At 55.4% G+C, this 18383-nt stretch overlaps 1 protein-coding gene across 2 annotated transcripts; it reads left to right on the top strand.

Moving 5' to 3' along the window:
• The first annotated feature begins 73 nt into the window (after positions 1–73).
• On the top strand, positions 74–18096 carry TADA3 (transcriptional adaptor 3). 2 transcript variants are annotated; one of them, XM_084634183.1, is made up of 8 exons: positions 78–455; positions 1427–1677; positions 2000–2105; positions 4291–4432; positions 4918–5021; positions 5118–5227; positions 14725–14910; positions 14979–18096. In XM_084634183.1, exons 1-8 carry the CDS (start codon positions 249–251, stop codon positions 15169–15171), a joined length of 1299 nt encoding a protein of 432 aa, XP_084490309.1. In that variant the 5' UTR covers positions 78–248; the 3' UTR covers positions 15172–18096. The 2 variants fall into 2 exon arrangements, with proteins under 2 accessions (XP_084490308.1, XP_084490309.1); XM_084634182.1 differs by lacking the exon at positions 14725–14910 and having other exon boundaries at positions 74–455.
• The last annotated feature ends 287 nt before the right edge of the window (positions 18097–18383 follow it).

Here is an 18383-nt window from a genome sequence, read left to right as displayed (position 1 = left end):
CATATCCCAGTGCTCCCCCAGCCCAGCGGCCCCCCCCAGCCCGGCCCCCATAGCCTGGTGCCTCTGCGTCCCGGCCCCCCATTGCCCGGTGCCCCCCCCATACCCTGGCACCCCCTGGGCCCCCATATCCTGGTGCCTCCACTTCCAGGCACTCCCATAGGCCAGCGCCCCCTGGCCCCCATACCCTGGTGCTCCCCCCTAGCCCGGCGCCCCCAAACCCCAGCGCCTGGCGCGCTCGCGGCTGGGCGATGAGCGAGCTCAAGGACTGCCCACTGCAGTTCCATGACTTCAAGTCGGTGGATCACCTGAAGGTTTGCCCGCGTTACACGGCCGTGCTGGCCCGCTCTGAGGACGATGGCATCGGCATCGAGGAGCTCGACACGCTACAGCTGGAACTGGAGACGCTGCTGTCCTCAGCCAGCCGCAGGCTGCGGGTGCTGGAGGCAGAGACGCAGGTCAGGCTCCCTAGTTCCTCGGGGCGGCCTGGGGTACCAGGGTGATGGGCATGGGGATGCCAGGCCACCCAGTACAGCTGCAGCTGGAGTCCATCGGTCTTGGCTTCGCGGCCCTTTGCCAGGGACCATTTGGGCTCAGGAGGGAAGTCCCTTCTATGGCAGATGGAAGAGGTACCCCATATCTGCAAAGCTCCCCCCACTTCACGCACAGCCCATTTGGGGTCTGCCAATCCATGGTGCCCATGCCAAGAGCCGCTTAGGGGCAGTGCTGACCCAGCAGCAGGGGGTAGATCCTGTGGGCTTCAAACAAGCCAGCTGTGGAATGGTTAACATGTTGGGGTTTGATGAGTTGTCATTACTCTTCAGAGTGAACACCATAACAGAGTCCCAAGTAATGTCACAAGTTATTGGGGTGGCTGAGCGATGGTTAATGGCCAGGGCCTTGTGCTATACAGGAGGTCAGACTGCATGATTTCATAGCCCCCTCTGGCCTAAAAGGCCAAGAACCTTTGCCTTGTGGTAACGGCTGCAGCTGGGTCACTGCTTGTTGCTCTGTGGGTTGGCTCTGACCGGGAGGCCTGTTAACTTGTTTTCTCTGTGCCTGGAATTGCTTCATACAGGGGCTAGCCCCTGTTTTGTCCAGTGTGCCATCTCCCCAGTACTGGTTCCTCCCTCCCATGGCAGACAATGCCACAACAGAGCCCTGCTTGCTGCCAGTCTTGCAAGTCTGCCCAGCCTGTTTCCCCTTCCTTCTCTCTCTGTGGGTTGTGCTCCCTGTGAGCTGCAGAGGGATGCCAGCTGCGAGGGAGAACAGAGCTTGAGGGGAAAGGGGATGGGGGGGACCCTTAAAGGGCAGGCACGGCTCACTGAGGGCAGGAGTCCTGGATGGAACTAGACCCTTCCCTTTCCGCTCCTGGTTCTGGGCGCAGCCAGCTGTCTGTCTGGTGTGACACAGTGCCATTCTCTTTCAGATTTTGACAGACTGGCAGGACAAGAAGGGGGACAGGCGGTTCCTGAAGCTGGGCAAAGAGCACGAACTGGGCACCCCAGTTAAACACGGAAAGCCTAAGAAGCAGAAACTAGAGGGGAAGGGTGGCCATGGCACAGGGCCCGGCCCTGGGCGGCCCAAATCCAAGAACCTTCAGCCCAAGATCCAAGAATATGAGTTTCCAGACGACCCAGTTGACATGCCTCGGATCCCCAAAAATGATGCCCCAAACAGGTATGGGGTATCTGTGCGAAGCGACACTGAGAGAATGGGGGTGGAGACAGCTGGGCACAGTGAGCAAAGGGACACTGGGGGGTTCCCAAGGAAAACAAACTCATTTCCCTGTTGCTCCTGGTCAAAGCCACCAGCTGCGAAGCTGAATTGGAGCTTGGATGGCATGAGAGTGAAGTCTGGTCTGGCACTGAGCCATCCTAGGGCACAGAATCCATCTCCTCGGTAGAGGAGCAGCCACAGCTCAAGTCAGTGGCTCTGTGCCCGACTTGGGGTGGCCACCTGCCCCCTGCTCTCTGAGTGCCTGCTTTGCTCTGCCCTGCAGGTTCTGGGCTTCGGTGGAGCCCTACTGTGCTGACCTCACCAGTGAGGAGGTGCGAACCCTGGAGGAGCTGCTCAAACCCCCGGAGGATGAGGCTGAGCACTACAAGGTAAAGACCTCGGCGCAGCCACCCTCCAAGCCCCACGCTATCCTCCTGCTGTCTGGACCCTTCAGTCCTGTACCTTGCGGTGGTTGTCGACTCCACTGGGGCGAGGCTCGCAGCAAAGGCCTGTGTTTGTGGGCCGTTCCTTCCCCTCTGGATCTGGGCAGGGCCATGGGGCCTCTTGTCTGTGCTCGGGCAATGCAGGCTGGGTGGGACCAAGCTGAGCTGGAGGCTGTATTCTCCGAAAGGCCCGTGCTGCTTTGCCCCCGTTCTAGGGCAGCAGAGCGGCGCTGGGCTCTCCATGGAATACAGCAACCATTTCGGTTTCATTTCCAGGGCACTAAGTGGCCCAGGCCTTGGGTATCTGAAAGCTCGTCCCCTGCTCCTGCACTTGGGCCTCCCTCTGCTTTTCAGACACAATCAAACTGCCTGCTGCAAGGGGCAGGAGACAGCAGCCTCCTCGCAGGCCGGCCCCGCACTGTGGCACTTGCGGCTGCAGGATCTGAACGAACCCAGATCTCTGCATGCTGCAGGCCATGCCCAAACCTCCTTCCTGTGCTGTGCCAGGCCCTGGCCCAGCAGGTTGTTTTCAGTGAGAAACCCCAGCGGGGAGGGAGGGCAGGGACAGTTAGTCCATGAGTGCTCAGATCCCCCACTGGGCAGCGCGGAACGAGAACCTGGCTGGAGCAGTGGGCATTGTGGAAGGGAGAGGAGAGCAGTACATTTGGTATATTAGGATATTGTCACTGCAGCTCAGCCCTGTTGTGCTGCCCTCAAGGCTGGACGTGGGGCCGGAATGCAGAAAGTCACCTCAAAATGGCACGGCCAAGCCCCACATCAGGAGAGCCTAGGGGAAAGCTGCATGCACAGCCTTACCCCTGCCTTGGGCAAGCTCAGATACCACCACCAGCAAGAAGGTCCCAGACCAGGGGTTTCTCTCTAAGCGGTGACAGAAATGTGCAGCATCTCTGAGTGCTCAGCACAGCTCTGGGTAGGCTTGAGGTCACCCAGGACTCGTGTGCAGCACCATGGTGGACAACTGAATCAGGGAGACGGAAATGTGCTAGCCTCTGGAGGGGTTTAGTGTTAAACTGCAGCGTTACAGCAATCAGTGCAAATGCCTCTTAATCTGCTGCCGCTTAATGCAACGAAAGCCGTGGCACCTGGAGACGCAGTTTGTGTCCACTCCAGGGAAAATGGAGTCTGAAATATACTGACCATTTCCAAATCGGTGGCAAAGCAGAATTTCTGGGCCAAAATACCTGCTTTAACAGTGTTCAAAGAGTGCCTGTCCCAAACGCCGAACAATTCCCCCCCTTTCATGCAAACAGACACACTCACTGGTCCCACTGCTTCAGGCAGGAGATGCGTGGGACACTACCCAATGGCTGTTCAGAGTCAGGGGTGGTACAGGGCTGCAGAGAGGAGTATGAAAATCCAGACCTTAGTGAGAAGCAGAAGTCCAGGGGGCCAGGACCCTGGCCAGTACTCACCCGCTGCCCTCCCAGCTCACACAGCGAGAGCGCCCGAGCACCGGCCCAGCTGCCTCTCTGCCCCATGTATGCATGCAGGAGTGACAAATGGAGTCCACGACGCTCCTTGTGTAGCGTAGGCGGCAGCTGGCACCTGGCTCTTCTTGTGCTGGTCAAGCCGGTAACCTCAGTGCGTGCTGTGCTGGGGCGAGACCCGAGCTGTGAGGGACACTGCCCACGCGTGCTTTGCATCTGACCAGGATCCATCATACCTGAGCTTCCCAGGGCTGAGATCAAGGGGAAGCTCTTCTTTCTTGTGTGCAAGTGCTCTGGCAGAATCCCTTGCAGCTGTCTGTCAGTGCGGGTGTGTCACACGGTAAAGGGGGAGGAGAGCCTCTAACCCAGCCCACTCCCCCCAGCCTTGGCAGGGCAGGAGCTGGGACTGCCATGCTGTGCCCTTCCTCAGGCAGGAATTCTGAAGCTCTTGGCATGTGCCCAAGGAGTGGCCCTTACAGGACATGCATCTGCTCTCTGCAGAGACTTCCAGCAGGGCTTGACCACAGCCAGCTGGCACTGTGAGTTGCTCGGCACTGCTCGTCAGTGTGGGGTGCAGAGGGCAGCATAAGGCCATGCTCTGCCACGTCTCTGGTGGGAGAGGGGCTGCAGGGGCTCTGAACCCAGCTCCCTGAGCTCCTGCTCTCGCTGTCCTGCTGTTGTAGATCCCACCTCTGGGGAAGCATTACTCTGTGCGCTGGGCCCAGGAGGACCTGCTGGAAGAGCAGAAGGATGGCACCCGGGCAGCAGCGGCTGCTGACAAGAAGAAAGGCATCCTGGGACCACTAACGGAGCTGGACACAAAAGGTGCCTCTGCTCCCCTTCCCCAGGCAGCACCTCCATGGAGGGACTGAGCGACATGTACTGGGGGGGGGGGGGGGTCGTCCACGCCCAGCACTAGGGGGGAGAGTGGAACTGGAGGGTTTGTCCACGCCCAGCACCGAGGGGGGCAGGGGGTTTGTCCCCACTAGCACCGATGGGGGGGGGTGTGGGAGGGGGTGGGGGGGTTCGTCCACACCCAGCACCGGGGGGTGGGAGGCAGAGGGGGTTCGTCCATGCCGGGGGGAGGGGGGGCTGTGGTTCAGGCACGCCCAGCCCTGACGGACTGGTGTGGGGGTAGGGGTAGGGGTATGTGCCAGCCTCACCCATGTGGCTGGAGAGTCCCCGGCCCTGGTGCAGGGCGGTGGGGGACATGCCAGCCTCACCCTGGGCAGCTGGGGAGTCCCAGAGTGGAGGCTGTTAGGCCCTGTTCTGCTGCAGCCGCCGCTCTGCTCACCGCTTCCTTCTTGCAGATGTGGATGCACTGCTGAAGAAGTCAGAGTCCCAGCAGGAGCAGCCCGAGGACGGCTGCCCGTTTGGGCCCTTGACGCAGCGCCTCCTGCAGGCACTTGTAGAGGTGAGTGAGGCTCCGGGGCGACCCTGGCTGCCGTACCCCGTGGGGCGTGGGTCCCAGCAGCTTGAAACTCATCTTTCTCTCCTTCTCTGCTGCTAGGAGAACATCATCTCGCCCATTGAGGACTCCCCAATCCCAGAGCTGGCGGGCAAAGACTCGGGAGCTGACGGTGCCGGTACTTCACCCCGCAGCCAGAACAAACCCTTCAGGTGAGCAGCCCTATGCAGCCAGCCTGGTGGGCTGGTGGCCTGGCCAAGAGGCTCTTGTCTGCCTGGGAAACTGCTCCAGAACCTGGTCTGAATGTGCTGAGGTGCCCCCCAGGCCTGGGGTGGGTGTGCCGGGGCTGTAAGGGAAGAACATAAGAATGGCCAGATTGGGTCAGACCAAAGGTCCATCTAGCCCCGTATCCTGTCTGCTGACCATGGCCACTGCCAGGTGCCCCAGAGGGAATGTACAGAACAGGTAACAGTCAAGTGATTCATCCCCTTGCCCATTCCCAGCTTCTAGCAAACAGAGCCTAGGGACACCATCCCTGCCCTTCCTGGCTAATAGCCATTGATGGATCCATTCTCCATGAACTTATCTAGATCTTTTTTGAACCCTGTTATAGTCTTGGCCTTCACAACATCCTCTGGCAAAGGGTTCCACAGGTTGACTGTGCGTTGTGTGAAGAAATACTTCCTTTTGTGTGTTTTAAACCTGCTGCCTATTAACTTCATTGGGTGACCCCTAGTTCTTGTGTTATGACAAGAAGTAAATAACACTTTATCTACTTTCTCCACACCAGTCATGATTTTATAGACCTCAATCATATCCCCCCTTAGTCGTCTCTTTTCCAAGCTGAAAAGTCCCCCGTCTTATTAATCTCTGGTCATATGGTAGCTGTTCCATACCCCTAATAATTTTTGTTACCCTTTTCTGAACATTTTCCAATTCCAATATAGCTTTTTTGAGATGGGGCGACCACATCTACAGGCAGTATTCAAGATATGGGCGTATCATGGATTTATATAGAGTGTGACAAAGTTCCTGCTCTACCTTGGTGCGTCTTGCGCTTATTGGCAGATTTGCTTGCCTGGAGCTTCACAGCAGCCCTCAGCTTGGCCGTTTTTCTGAACCCACAGTCCAGGTCAACTCCTCCTGTGTCTGACCAGCAGTTGGGAGGTTTGGGGGGAACCCGGGCCCGTCCTCTACTCCGGGTTCCGGCCCAGGGCCCTGTGGAATGCAGCTGTCTAGAGTGCCTCCTGGAACAGCTGTGCGACAGCTCCAACTCTCTGGGCTACTTCCCCATGGCCTCCTCCCAACACCTTCTTTATCCTCACCATAGGACCTTCCTCCTGGTGTCTGATAATGCTTGTACACCTCAGTCCTCCAATAGTCCACATTCTCACTCTCAGTTCCTCACACGCACACCACAAACAGAAGTGAGCTCCCTTTTAAAACCCAGGTGCCGTGATTAGCCTGCCTTAATTGGCTGCAGGTGTTCTAATCAGCCTGTCTTAATTGTTCTGGAACCTTCCCTGTTACGTTACCCAGGGAAAAGGGACCTACTTAGCCTGGGGCTAATATATCTGCCTTCTATTACTCTCCTGTAGCCATCTGGCCCGACCCTGTCACATATCCCCCCCTCTGCCCAACACTATGGGGTTGGGCAACTTGGGACGTCAGGCAGTGTACTCGTGACAAGCCATCTGTATTGCCATGGTGGCTTCCAGCCTGATGGTGTATGGTGAATTGGAAAGGTTGTAGGGACAGGAACCATCTGGTCAACCTTGTGTTCTTCTCTTTATTTCGCTGCATCCACTGGAGGGGTGCATGGTCAGTCACAAGGGTAAACCGTTGTCCCAGAAGGTAATAACATAGTGTTTCCATGGCCCATTTCACAGCTAGGCACTCTTTCAAGCTTGGCATACTTCTGCTCTCTCTGCAGGAGTTTCCTGCTGAGGTAGAGGATTGGGTGTTCTTCATCTCCGACCATCTGTGATGGGACAGCTCCCAGTCCTACTTCAGATGCATCTGTTTGTAAAATGGAATTCTTTGTTGAAGTCTGGGGCTATAAGCACAGGGTTACTACAGAGGGCTATCTGTAGATCCATGAATGCTCTCTCTGCGGCATCTGTCCACTTCACCATGTCTGGACCCCAGGCTTTTATCAGGTCTGTCAGGGGACTTGCTCTGGTAGCAAAATGGGGAATAAATCGTCGGTAGTACCCCACCACACCCAGGAATGCCCAGACTTGCTTTTTCCGATTCGGCTGGGGCCAATTTTGGATAGCCTCTAGTTTTAGTTGGGCTTGACCATGCCCCTTCCTACAATGTAGCCAAGGAATTCAGCCTCGGCTAGCCCTATAGCACACTTGGCTGGGTTGGCTGTGAGGCCAGCCTGTCTTAGTGTGTCCAAAACTGCTTCCACCTTTCCTAAGTGGGTTTCCCAGTCGGGGGTGTGAATAATCACATCATCCAGGTATGCCGCTGCATAACTGGTATGGGGCCGTAGGAGCTTGTCCATAAGACGCTGGAAGGTGGCAGGTGCCCCATGTAGTCTAAAAGGAAGAACAGTATATTGAAACAGATCCTCTGGGGGTAGAGAGTGCCATCTTTTCTTTCGCATCTTTGGCAAGGGGAATCTGCCAGGATCCGTTTGTTAAATCAAGGGTGGTCAAAAATCAGGCATTGCCCAGGTGGTCAACTAACTCGTTGATACGAGGTATGGGGTATGCATCGAATTTGGATATCTCATTCAGCCAGCGAAAGTCATTACAAAACCTAGTGGTGCCATCGGGTTTGAGCACCAACACAGTCAGGCTTGACCATTGACTGTGGGACTCTTCGATGACTCCCAGCTCCAACATCCTTTTTACCTCTGACTTGATCTCCTCCCTTTTTGCTGCTGGGACCCGGCAGGGCCTTAAAGTTACCTTTGCCCCAGGGTCTGTGATAATATGGTGATATGCTTCAGTGGTCCGGCCTGGTTTGGTTGAAAACATGTCCTGGTATCGGTTGATCAACCGATACCTCCTTCTTCTGGTTTGGTGTCAGATCAGTGGATATCCTGATCTGCTTCTGCATACTATTTCCCTGGATCAGGGTCTCTTGGGCCACTACACACCTTCTCGTTGGTGCCAAGGCTTTAAGAGGTTACTGGGATAAATTTGTTCTTGTTTCTGGTGTCCTGGCTGCAGCACCTTGTAGGTTACTTCCCCCACAGGTTCAACCACCTCATAGGGCCCCTGCCATTGGTCCAAAAGCTTGCTTTCTGCTTTGGGTGCCATCACCCAATCCCCTGGTTGGAACGGTCGGACTTTTGCCTGGCAATTGTAATGGGTTCGCTGGGCCTCCTGCCCCTTTTCCAAATGTTCCCGTACAATAGGGGTGACCCGGGCTATCCGTTCTCGCATCTGCAACGGATGGTCAATTATATTCCTCCCCTCACTGGGTTCCTCTTCCCAGATTTCTTTTGCAATATCTAGTATGCCACGGGGGTGGCGTCCGTATAATAATTCAAAGGGGGGAAAACCCAGTTGAGGCCTGAGGTACCTCCCGGATTGCTAACATAGGTAGGGTAGTAGGGTGTCCCAATCCTTCCTGTCCCAATTTACCACTTTCTACCAGCCCATCGGTCTGCGGATGATAGACTGAAGTTCTCAGGGTATGTATATGGAGCAGCATACACGGGTCCTTCATTAGCTTAGACATAAATGGGGTACCTTGGTCTGTTAATATCTCCTTTGGTAGCCCCACTCAGGCAAAGATCCCCACCAACTCTTTAGCTATCGTTTTAGAGGCCGTGTTCCGCAGGGGGACGGCTTCTGGGTAGCGAGTAGCATAATCCAGAATGACAAGTATATATTGGTGGCCCCAGGCTGTCTTCTCCAGGGGTCCCACTAGGTCCATGGCTGTTCATTTGAAGGGGCACTCTATGATGCAAAGGGGTACTAAAGGTGCCCTCAAGTGGGGAATCGGGACTGTGCAGCTGACACTCTGGGCAGGACGCACAGTACCTCCGCACTTCATGTACTCCGGGCCAGAAGAATCGTCGCAGGACCCGTCCCAAGATCTTCTCTACCCCCAAATGCCTCCCAAAAAGATGACTATTGGCCAGACTTAATACAGTATTCTGGTGTTTTTGAGGTACTAAGATCTGCTGTACCTTCTGCCCTGTACTGGTGCAAACTCGGTATAAGAGATTCTTCTTCATTATGAAGTAGGGTCCTGGTCCCTGGGTTTTCCCTTCCATGGGGACCCCATCTGTTTCGGTCACCTCCTTCCTAATGTTGTTGTACCTTGGGTCTTCAGCCTGGTCCCGTCCAAAATTTCCTCTCCCGGGGCTAATCTGCCCGAGAGCTAGGGGGCCAGTCTCTGTTGCCTCTACTGATTCAGAGGCATTAGGGTGTGGGTCAGATTCGGGTGCTTCTCCCTCCTGGGTGGCCTCCTTTTCAGCTGGCGTCTTTCGGGTCCGCCTACCTACGAGAGCGACCCTCTGGCTTTGGGCCGGTATTCGGGTTCCCAAGGCCTTAGCTTCCCTTCTTTCCCTTTTTGTCTTTCTACGCTGTCTGGTAGTGGAGAACAAATCTGGGGATATTTCAGAGAAGGTTGGGGGCTGACAGTCTACTGTGGATGCCTCACTACTTTCAGGGCTTCCCCCTTTCTCCAATTCCCCTACCGGGAGTAAGTCTCCAAACCCTGGGAAGTCCCTCCCTATGAGCACCGGGTATGGGAATTTTGGGACTACACCTGCTGCTACCTCAGTAGTGTTCCCCTGAATCTCTATTTTTTACTGGGATGGTGGGGTAATAACCAACTGTCCCATGGATGCATGTTATCCCCGTACGCTTAGCCCACAGCAGCGGACTGTGCTTCTCGAGCTTCCCTGAGACAAGCGTGATAGCACTCCCTGAATCAGCCAGTGCTGTGGTCTCTACCCCATTTAGCTTCACTGGTCTAGTGTACATATGTGGGGTTAGTGAGACCCCCACAAGGTGGATTAGGGAGCATGGGTCTGCCCAGTTCCCCAGGTTACACTGCATAGGCTCCTTGGCATTGGGACACTGCAGCTATGTGTCCCCACTCCCCACAGGCATAACGTCTCTATGGAATCCTAGGAGTTCCCTGGTCTCTTGGTTTGGGCAGTCTAACATCACGATCCTCTTCCCCCTCAGTGCTCTGACTCTTTGTGGCTTCTGGTGGCCTTCAGCCCCTCTCTTTTTCCACCTGGGCTTTCCTGGTGGCCCAGTCACCCGAGCTCTAGGGCTTGGTGCTGTAGTGTAACCCGGGGTGCTTCGTCCTTAATGGGTTCGGTCAGCTCCCTCGCCGTCCTTCACCTGTCTACCAGCGCGACAACCTCGTCGTAGGGGGAGGGTTCGTTCTGGCTTACCCAGGCGCGAAGGTCTGGTGGTAGTCCTCTCCTGTACTGGTCGATGACCAGAACCTCTAGTATCGACTCAGTTTGTAACCACTTTCATGCGAGATGGATGAGGTCATATGATTGGGACCGCGAGGTTTTATTTTCCTGGTACCTCCACTCATGATATCGCTGGGCCTGCCCTGCGGTCGTTACCCCAGATCTGGCCAGGATCTCTGCTTTCACCTGGGGGTTGTCAGCCGCAACCTCTTCAGGCAAATCATAGTAGACCTTCTGGGCCTCCCCACACAGGAATGGAGCGAGGATGCCAGACCACTGTTCTCAGGGCCAAGCCTCCCGCAGGGCTGTTCTCTCAAAGGCCAGGAGGTATGCCTCTACATCATCCTTCCGCGTAATTTTCTGCAGCCAGTTGCTGGCCCGCATGATCTGCGTCCCATCATGGCCGTGGTTCAGCTCTGTAAGGGCCTTTACCTGGTTTATTAGTTCCCGCAACATAGTCCGGTCTTGAGCAGCCTGGTCCATCAGGCGATTAGTCTCTTGCTGCAGCTGCACTGCCTCCTGTTGGGCGGCTGCCTGGACACGAGTAGCCTCCTGCTGGGCAGCCGTGGCTTGTATCAGTGTCCGCACCACCTCCATTGTGGTGAGAAAAAATAAAAATAGACCTTCTTCCCTCCCCCCCCCCACCAACACCCTCCTCCTCCCGCCACGCTCATGCACACCAGATCCCACTGCTCACACCAGTTGTGACAAAGTTCCTCCTCTACCTTGGTGAGTCTTGCACTTATTGGCGGATTTGCTAGTCTTGCAGCTTCATGGCAGCCCTCAGCTTGGCCATTTTCATGAATCCACAGTCCAGGTCAACTCCTCCTGTGTCTGACCAGCAGTTGGGAGGATTTGGGGGGAACCCGGGCCTGCCCTCTACTCTGGGTTCCGGCCCAGGGCCCTGTGGATTGCAGCTGTCTACAGTGCCTCCTGGAACAGCTGTGCGACAGCTCCAACTCCCTGGGCTACTTCCCCATGGCCTCCTCCCAACCCCTTCTGTATCCTCACCATAGGACCTTCCTCCTGGTGTCTGATAATGCTTGTACTCCTCAGTCCTCCAGCAGTCCATGTTCTCACTCTCAGCTCCTCACACGCACACCACAAACAGAAGTGAGCTCCTTTTTAAAACCCAGGTGCCGTGATTAGCCTGCCTAACTGATTCTAGCAGCTTCTTGATTGGCTGCAGGTGTTCTAATCAGCCTGTCTTAATTGTCTCCAGAAGTCATTATGTCATTATGCAAGGTAGCCTATTTCCCCTTGTTTTTTCCTACCCCCCCCCCCCCAGATGTTCTGGTTTAACTTGGATTTAAACTTGGAGAGTGGTCAGTTTGGATGAGCTATTACCAGCAGGAGAGTGAGTTTGTGTGTGTATGGGGGTGGGGGGGTGAGAAAACCTGGATTTGTGCTGGAAATGGCCCACCTTGATTATCATGCACATTGTAGGGAGAGTGGTCACTTTGGATGAGCTATTACCAGCAGAATAGCGAGTTTGTGTGTGTGGTTTTTGTGAGGGGGTGAGAGAACCTGGATTTGTGCAGGAAATGGCCCAACTTGATTATCATGCACATTGTGTAGAGAGTTGTCACTTTGGATGGGCTATCACCAGCAGGAGAGTGAATTTGTGTGTGGAGGGTGAGAAAACCTGGATTTGTGCTGGAAATGGCCCAACTTGATGATCACTTTAGATAAGCTATTACCAGCAGGACAGTGGGGTGGGAGGAGGTATTGTTTCATATTCTCTGTGTGTATATGAAGTCTGCTGCAGTTTCCACAGTATACATCCGATGAAGTGAGCTGTAGCTCACGAAAGCTCATGCTCAAATAAATTGGTTAGTCTCTAAGGTGCCACAAGTACTCCTTTTCTTTTTGCGAATACAGACTAACACGGCTGTTACTCTGAAACCTGTCTCCAGAAGGTTCCTGATTGTTCTGGACCCTTCCCTGTTACCTTACCCAGAGAAAAGGGACCTACTTAGCCTGGGGCTAATATATCTGCCTTCTGTTACTCTCCTGTAGCCCTCTGGCCCGACCCTGTCACAAGAGGTAGTACAATATTTTCTGTCTTATCTATCCCTTTCTTAATTTTATTTATTTAGTGTGTGCATAGTCGTCTAGCCATTCCCAACATTCTGTTCGCTTTTTTGGCTGCTGCTGCACATCAAGTGGATGTTTTCTGAGAACTATCCGCAATGATTCATAGACTCATAGATATTAAGGTCAGAATGGACCATTATGATCATCTAGTCTGGCCTTCTGCACAGTGCAGGCCACCGAAGCTCACCCATCCACTCCAGCAATAAACCTCTCACCTATGTCTGAGCTATTGAAATCCTCAAATCATGGTTTAAAGACTTCAAGGCACAGAGAATCCTCCAGCAAGTGACTCATGCCCCATGCTGCAGAGGAAGGTGAAAAACCCCCAGGGCCTCTTCCAATCTGCCCTGGAGGAAAATTCCTTCCTGACCCCAAATATAGCAATCAGCTGAACCCTGAGCACGTGGGCAAGAATCACCAGGCAGATACCCAGGAAAGAATTCTCTATAGTAACTCCGATCCCACCTCATCTAACATCCCATCACAGGCCATTGGGCCTATTTACCATGAATAGTTAAAGATCAATTAATTGCCAAAATCATGTTATCCCATCATACCATCTCTTCCATAAAATTACCGAGTTTAATTTTGAAGCCAGATAGGTCTTTTGCCCCCACTGCTTCCCTTGGAAGGCTGTTCCAGAATTTCACTCCTCTGATGGTTAGAAACCTTCGTCTAATTTTAAGTCTAAACTTCCAAATGACCAGTTTATATCCATTTGTTCTTGTGTCCACATTGGTACTGAGCTTAAATAATTCCTCTCCCTCTCTGGTATTTATCCCTCTGATATATTTATAGAAAGCAATTATATCTCCCCTCAACCTTCTTTTGGTTAGGCTAAGCCAAGCTCCTTGAATCTCCTTTCATAAGATTTCATGGATTTGTGCTGGAAATGGCCCAACTTGATGATCACTTTAGATAAGCTATTACCAGCAGAACAGTGGGGCGGGAGGAGGTATTGTTTCATGGTCTCTGTGTATAGAATGTCTTCTGCAGTTTCCATGGTATGCATCCGATGAAGTGAGCTGTAGCTCATGAAAGCTTATGCTCAAATAAATTGGTTAGTCTCTAAGGTGCCACAAGTACTCCTTTTCTTTTTGCGAATACAGACTAACACGGCTGTTACTCTGAAACCTTTCATAAGACAGGTTTTCCATTCCTCGGATCATCCTAGTAGCCCTTCTTTGTACCTGTTCCAGTTTGAATTCATCCAAGATTTTTCTTGAGTTGTAACAGCTAATTGAGACCCCCATTATTTTATCTGTATAGTTGTGATTGTTTTTCAGCGTGCATTACTTTGCATTTATCCACATGGAATTTCATCTGCCATTTTGTTGCCCAGTCACCCAGTTTTGAGAAATCCTTTTTGTAGCTCTTTGCAGTCAGTTTCGGATTTAACTATCTTGAATAGTTTTGTATCATCTGCAGATTTTGCCACCTCACTGTTTACCCCTTTTCCAGATCAGTTGGATATGTTGGATATGAATATGTTGAACAGCAGTGGGCCCAGTACAGACCCCTGGGGGTCACCACTATTTACCTCTCTCCATTCTGAAAACTGACCATCGATTCCTACCCTTTGTTTCCTATCTTTTTAGCCTGTTACCGATCTATGAGAGGACCTTCCCTCTTATCCCATAACAGCTTACTTTGCTTAAGAGCCTTTGGTGAGGGACCTTGTCAAAGGCTTTCTGATGATCTAAGTACACCATATCTACTGGATCCCCCTTGTCCACATGCGCGCTGACCCCCTCACAGAATTGTAGTAGGAGCAGAGAAGAAACTTCTCTTCTCGTGTCTACATGCGTTGAGGAATTGCTCAGGGAGAAGTTCAAGGGTTAGAGAGCCTGGTGTGTTCAGCCCCTGAGCAGAACTCTCCTGTCCCCTCTGAGATCCAGTGCTCTAGAGCCTGGGCTCTCCTGTGCCTGGCAGGCAGCACCAGAGCCAAGGGAGAGGAATGGGCTCATACTCTTGCCGAGTTGGACTCGGAAGCAGCCAGCCTGTGGGTGAGATCTGGGTGGGGAGCCTGGTTAGTTCTCACTGCCTCCTTTCTGGAGTGAGGGCCAGCCCTGCCCACTCCTGGGCGGAGGGGAGGGGACAAAGGGAGGGCCGGCCGGCTCTTTGCTGATCTAGCAGGTGTGCTGCTGCAGTAGCTGGGGTGGTGTGCTGCCAGGGCCTCACAGAAGCTCCCTTCTCTGCCCCTTGCAGCGTCCCCCACACCAAGTCCCTGGAGGGGCGGCTCAAGGAGGAGCTGATTGCCCAAGGCCTGCTGGAGTCCGAGGACCGCCCCCCCGAGGACTCGGAGGATGAGGTCCTGGCAGAGCTGCGCAAGAGGCAGGCCGAGCTCAAGGCGCTCAGTGCTCACAACCGGGCCAAGAAGCAGGAGCTGCTCAGGTGGGTGTGGGGCCAGAGGTGCTGGCAGGAGGCTAGGCCACAGCTGACGGCTCTGCCTCTCTCCCCAGGCTGGCCAAGGATGAGCTACACAGGCAGGTTCTGCGGCAACGTGTGCGTGTGGCTGACAATGAGGTCATGGACGCCTTCCGCAAGATCATGGCGGCACGCCAGAAGAAGCGCACGCCCACCAAGAAGGAGAAGGACCAGGCCTGGAAGACCCTGAAGGAGCGCGAGAGCATCCTCAAGCTCCTGGATGGCTAATGGGGAAGTGCCTCAGCCTGCCCTGTCTCTCCAGACTGGCTGCCCAGCTGGGCTCCCTCTGCCTGCACAGACCGCTCCTCGCCGGGGACAGGGAGGCTCCGACCCTAGGCCTTAGCAGTGACTTCCCTGGCCTTGTCTGCCTGGGGCCGGGCACAGGCTCACTCTGTCTGCCTGGGGCTGGGCTGGAGGGGTTTGCCAGGCCCTGGGGAGGCAGAGCCCCCATGTGTGTCCCTGCCTGCACCTCCCTGAGCAGCTCCCTGGACTCCCCCTTCTCCCTGGGGTGCTCAGCTCCCCCATCTCCCTTCCCTACTATGCTGTGCAAGGTGCGCTCTCCCTTCCCAGCCCCCGGCGGGCCTGCTCCCTGGGGCAGGTGATCTGCAGGGGCGGGTGCTGCGCAGGGCTGGGCCAGGGCCCTTCTCTTAGGCCTGTTCTTTGGATCCCTGCTGCAGCCAAGGGCACCAGAGGGCTCCCTCATCCGTCTGCTTGTAGGCAGCGCTCTTTCCTTTCTGGCCTATCTGGCTGTAGATCTAGAGCACTTGTCTGGCTGCAGGCGAGAGCCATCCAGCCGCCCCAGGACCACACAAGCACAGCTGCCTGTCTAGAAGGATCACTGGTCCCGGCCTCTCTCCTGGTCGCATGGGCAAGGGCAGGGGCTGACCAGCCCTGCTAGCATAACCCCCGCCTCCAAAGGGCCTGAAGCCAAGCAGGGAGCTGCTGCCTGGAGAAACCAGGGTCTGGGTACCCCCCACGTGCCCAGTTGTGAGCAGCAGAGAGTGCTGTGACCCTGGGAACAGCCCAGCTTCCCTTTCTGGGTGCAGCTGGGCCCTGCTGTTATTCTTGGAAAGCCGTGACAGCCCTGCCATCAGCTGCACTGCAGCCTCCAGCCCCACTGCCTGGGGCGTCTCCATGGGGCGGGCGTGTAGCTCCGGGGAGTGGGGAGGATACAGACCTGCTGGACAGTGCATCTCTGTTCCACTTCCAGCCAGTCCCCAGGTGCGGCGGGAGCTGCCAAAGCAGGGGGCTCTAGTTGTGTCCCTGTCCCCTTCCCCTGGGTGGGGGGCTGGCCCCTGGGGGAGTGCGGCTAGAAGTCTCCATGGCTGGAGGCTGTCCAGCCACAGGAGGGAGCTGCCAAAGCAGGGGGCTCTAGTTGTGTCCCTGTCCCCTTCCCCTGGGTGGGGGGCTGGCCCCTGGGGGAGTGCGGCTAGAAGTCTCCATGGCTGGAGGCTGTCCAGCCACAGGAGGGAGCTGCCGAAGTGCGATGGGAAGTTGAGGCCCGAAGGGCAGCCCCTCGCTTTGCCTCAGGCCAGCGCAGCAGTGGGGGTGGGAATGCAGCAGAGCGGAGGGGGCCTGAGGCAAAGGGGGAAGGAACGCTCCCCTGCTGTACAGGTCGTGCCAGGGCAATTCTGGCAGTGCTGGGTGGGCAGGAAGACGGTAGCAAATGGAGGGGCAGGGGCTGGCTGAAGTGCAGGACCTGGATCTCTGCCTCTGCGCTCCACCTGGGGCCCCTGCACTCAGCTGCAGAGGTGCCCCCTATGAGGCTTGCCCCTTGCGGGGAGGCACAGGCTGTGCCTGGCTGGGAGAGCACCTTAGTCCTAGCTTGTGGAGCTCCTTCTGGCTGTAGTAGCCGTCTCCTGGGAGGGCAGGGACACCATGGCTGGGGCTGTGCCAACTGGGCAGAACCCAGAGGGATTGAGCTGGGGCCAGGCAGGGGTCCTGGGCTCCCCTCTGCTTAGCGGGAGCAGCCCAGTTGCTGCTGAGATTTGAGGCTCTGGGGGTCTCAGCACCAAGGCTGGGTCAGGCCTGTGCTGGGGGTGCTGCCTGCTGGGCTCTGCATGAGAATGACAGCTTTTAGCTGATGGGGCAGGGGAGGGATGAGGTGGCCGTGCACCTGTCTCATGTCAGTGCCCCGCACCACTGCCCGTGGGTGGGTGCTCTCTGCACAGGCCCTGCCAGGGAGTAGGGGGCTGGAGAGTAGAGACCCTCCAAACCTAGCTGCTGCCCATCGGGTGGGTGGGGAAGCTGCTACTTGCCTTAGTGGGGTGGGCTGGAGTTCTGCCAGCCCTGTGGGTGCTCTCTCTAGTCCAGCACTGGGCACCTTCTGGGCTTCCCGAATGCCAGTTGTCTGCCCCCTGGCCTACCCCAACCGAAGGTGCACAAGGATAGGTTCCAGCCAGGGAAACCTTTGTTTTCTCTCCAGCGGTTTCTTCACTCACCTCCCTGTTCGCTGGGAGACTCTGGGGCTGGCTCTTGGGCCCGCTGGTCTGGGGGGTGGTCAGAGGGTCCTTGCACCACTTTCTCTGAAAGCTTGAATGGTCGTATCAGGGCATGGGAGCAGGTGAGGCCTGCTCCAGCCCCTGGCCATGATGCCAGCAGCTCTGGGAGGTCCCTGTTGTTAGTGGGCTAAAACCGGAGCAAACCTATCGGCTGACACACACGCAGGAGGCTTTCCGTGTCATTCTGGCTAGGGAGGGAAGTGTGCCAGCTGAAGAGCTGGGACTATATTGACTAGTTGAAGGGGAACCCCCAGGGTCTCCCTGGCCTCTGCAAAGCACTGTTGGGGGCTCTGGGCTGCTGGAATTCTGTGAGCAGCTCAGTCTTGGAGTGGGACTTCCAAAGGGCCTCAGACAGGGCTGGAGCCAGAAACCCCCGCCTAGGTTATCCAGTCTGGCAAAAGGTGGGGAAGGCCTGAGGCCATGAGCACGGTCAAGCTGTGGCTACATGGAGCTGCCTCGGTGGCTCACGGACTTTTCTACACCTGCCTCGCTCCCCACACCCTCTTCCTGAGAGGACAATTGGAGAGTTGGAAAGTTCTTGGCCCATGGTTGGGTCCGAGGCTGGGTGTTCAGTGTATTTATTAGCAAGCGAGAAATTTAGCCATTGTTGCAGATGACACCAAATTATTTAAATAAAGATGGTGAAGACTGAGAGGAGCCTGCGGGGGTCTGACCAGCCAGGAGACCAGGCGACCCACTGGCAGATGGCAGTCAGAGCTGACAGACAAATGAACATTGGCAGGAATAAGTCAACCTGCTCGCTCGCTGTACAGGGCTCTCAAGGAACTGTAATGACCCAGGGAAAAGGCCTGGCTGTTCTTGGGCCGGGTCAGTGGAAGCTCTGCTCCGTGTGCAGCCGCAGTGAACAAGCAAATAAACAGGTGGGATGCGCAAGGATGAAAAAGCCTCCTCTGGGATGCTGTGGTCAGTGCTAGTCCC

The sequence above is a fragment of the Lepidochelys olivacea genome (genome assembly GCF_965140295.1).
Source record: "Lepidochelys olivacea isolate rLepOli2 genome assembly, chromosome: 7".
NCBI classification, from domain to species: Eukaryota; Metazoa; Chordata; order Testudines; family Cheloniidae; genus Lepidochelys; species Lepidochelys olivacea.
The sequence above is the reverse complement of the archived record's forward strand: the minus strand, read 5'-3'. Positions and strand labels throughout refer to the sequence as shown.

Bases quoted from the DNA above. Each gene is read 5' to 3' on its own strand.
- TADA3 (XM_084634183.1), top strand. From the start codon at position 249: ATGAGCGAGCTCAAGGACTGCCCACTGCAGTTCCATGACTTCAAGTCG. The intron at 456-1,426 runs GTCAGGCTCCCT...ATTCTCTTTCAG, and splicing joins TGCTGGAGGCAGAGACGCAG to ATTTTGACAGACTGGCAGGA. The intron at 14,911-14,978 runs GTGGGTGTGGGG...CTCTCTCCCCAG, and splicing joins AAGAAGCAGGAGCTGCTCAG to GCTGGCCAAGGATGAGCTAC.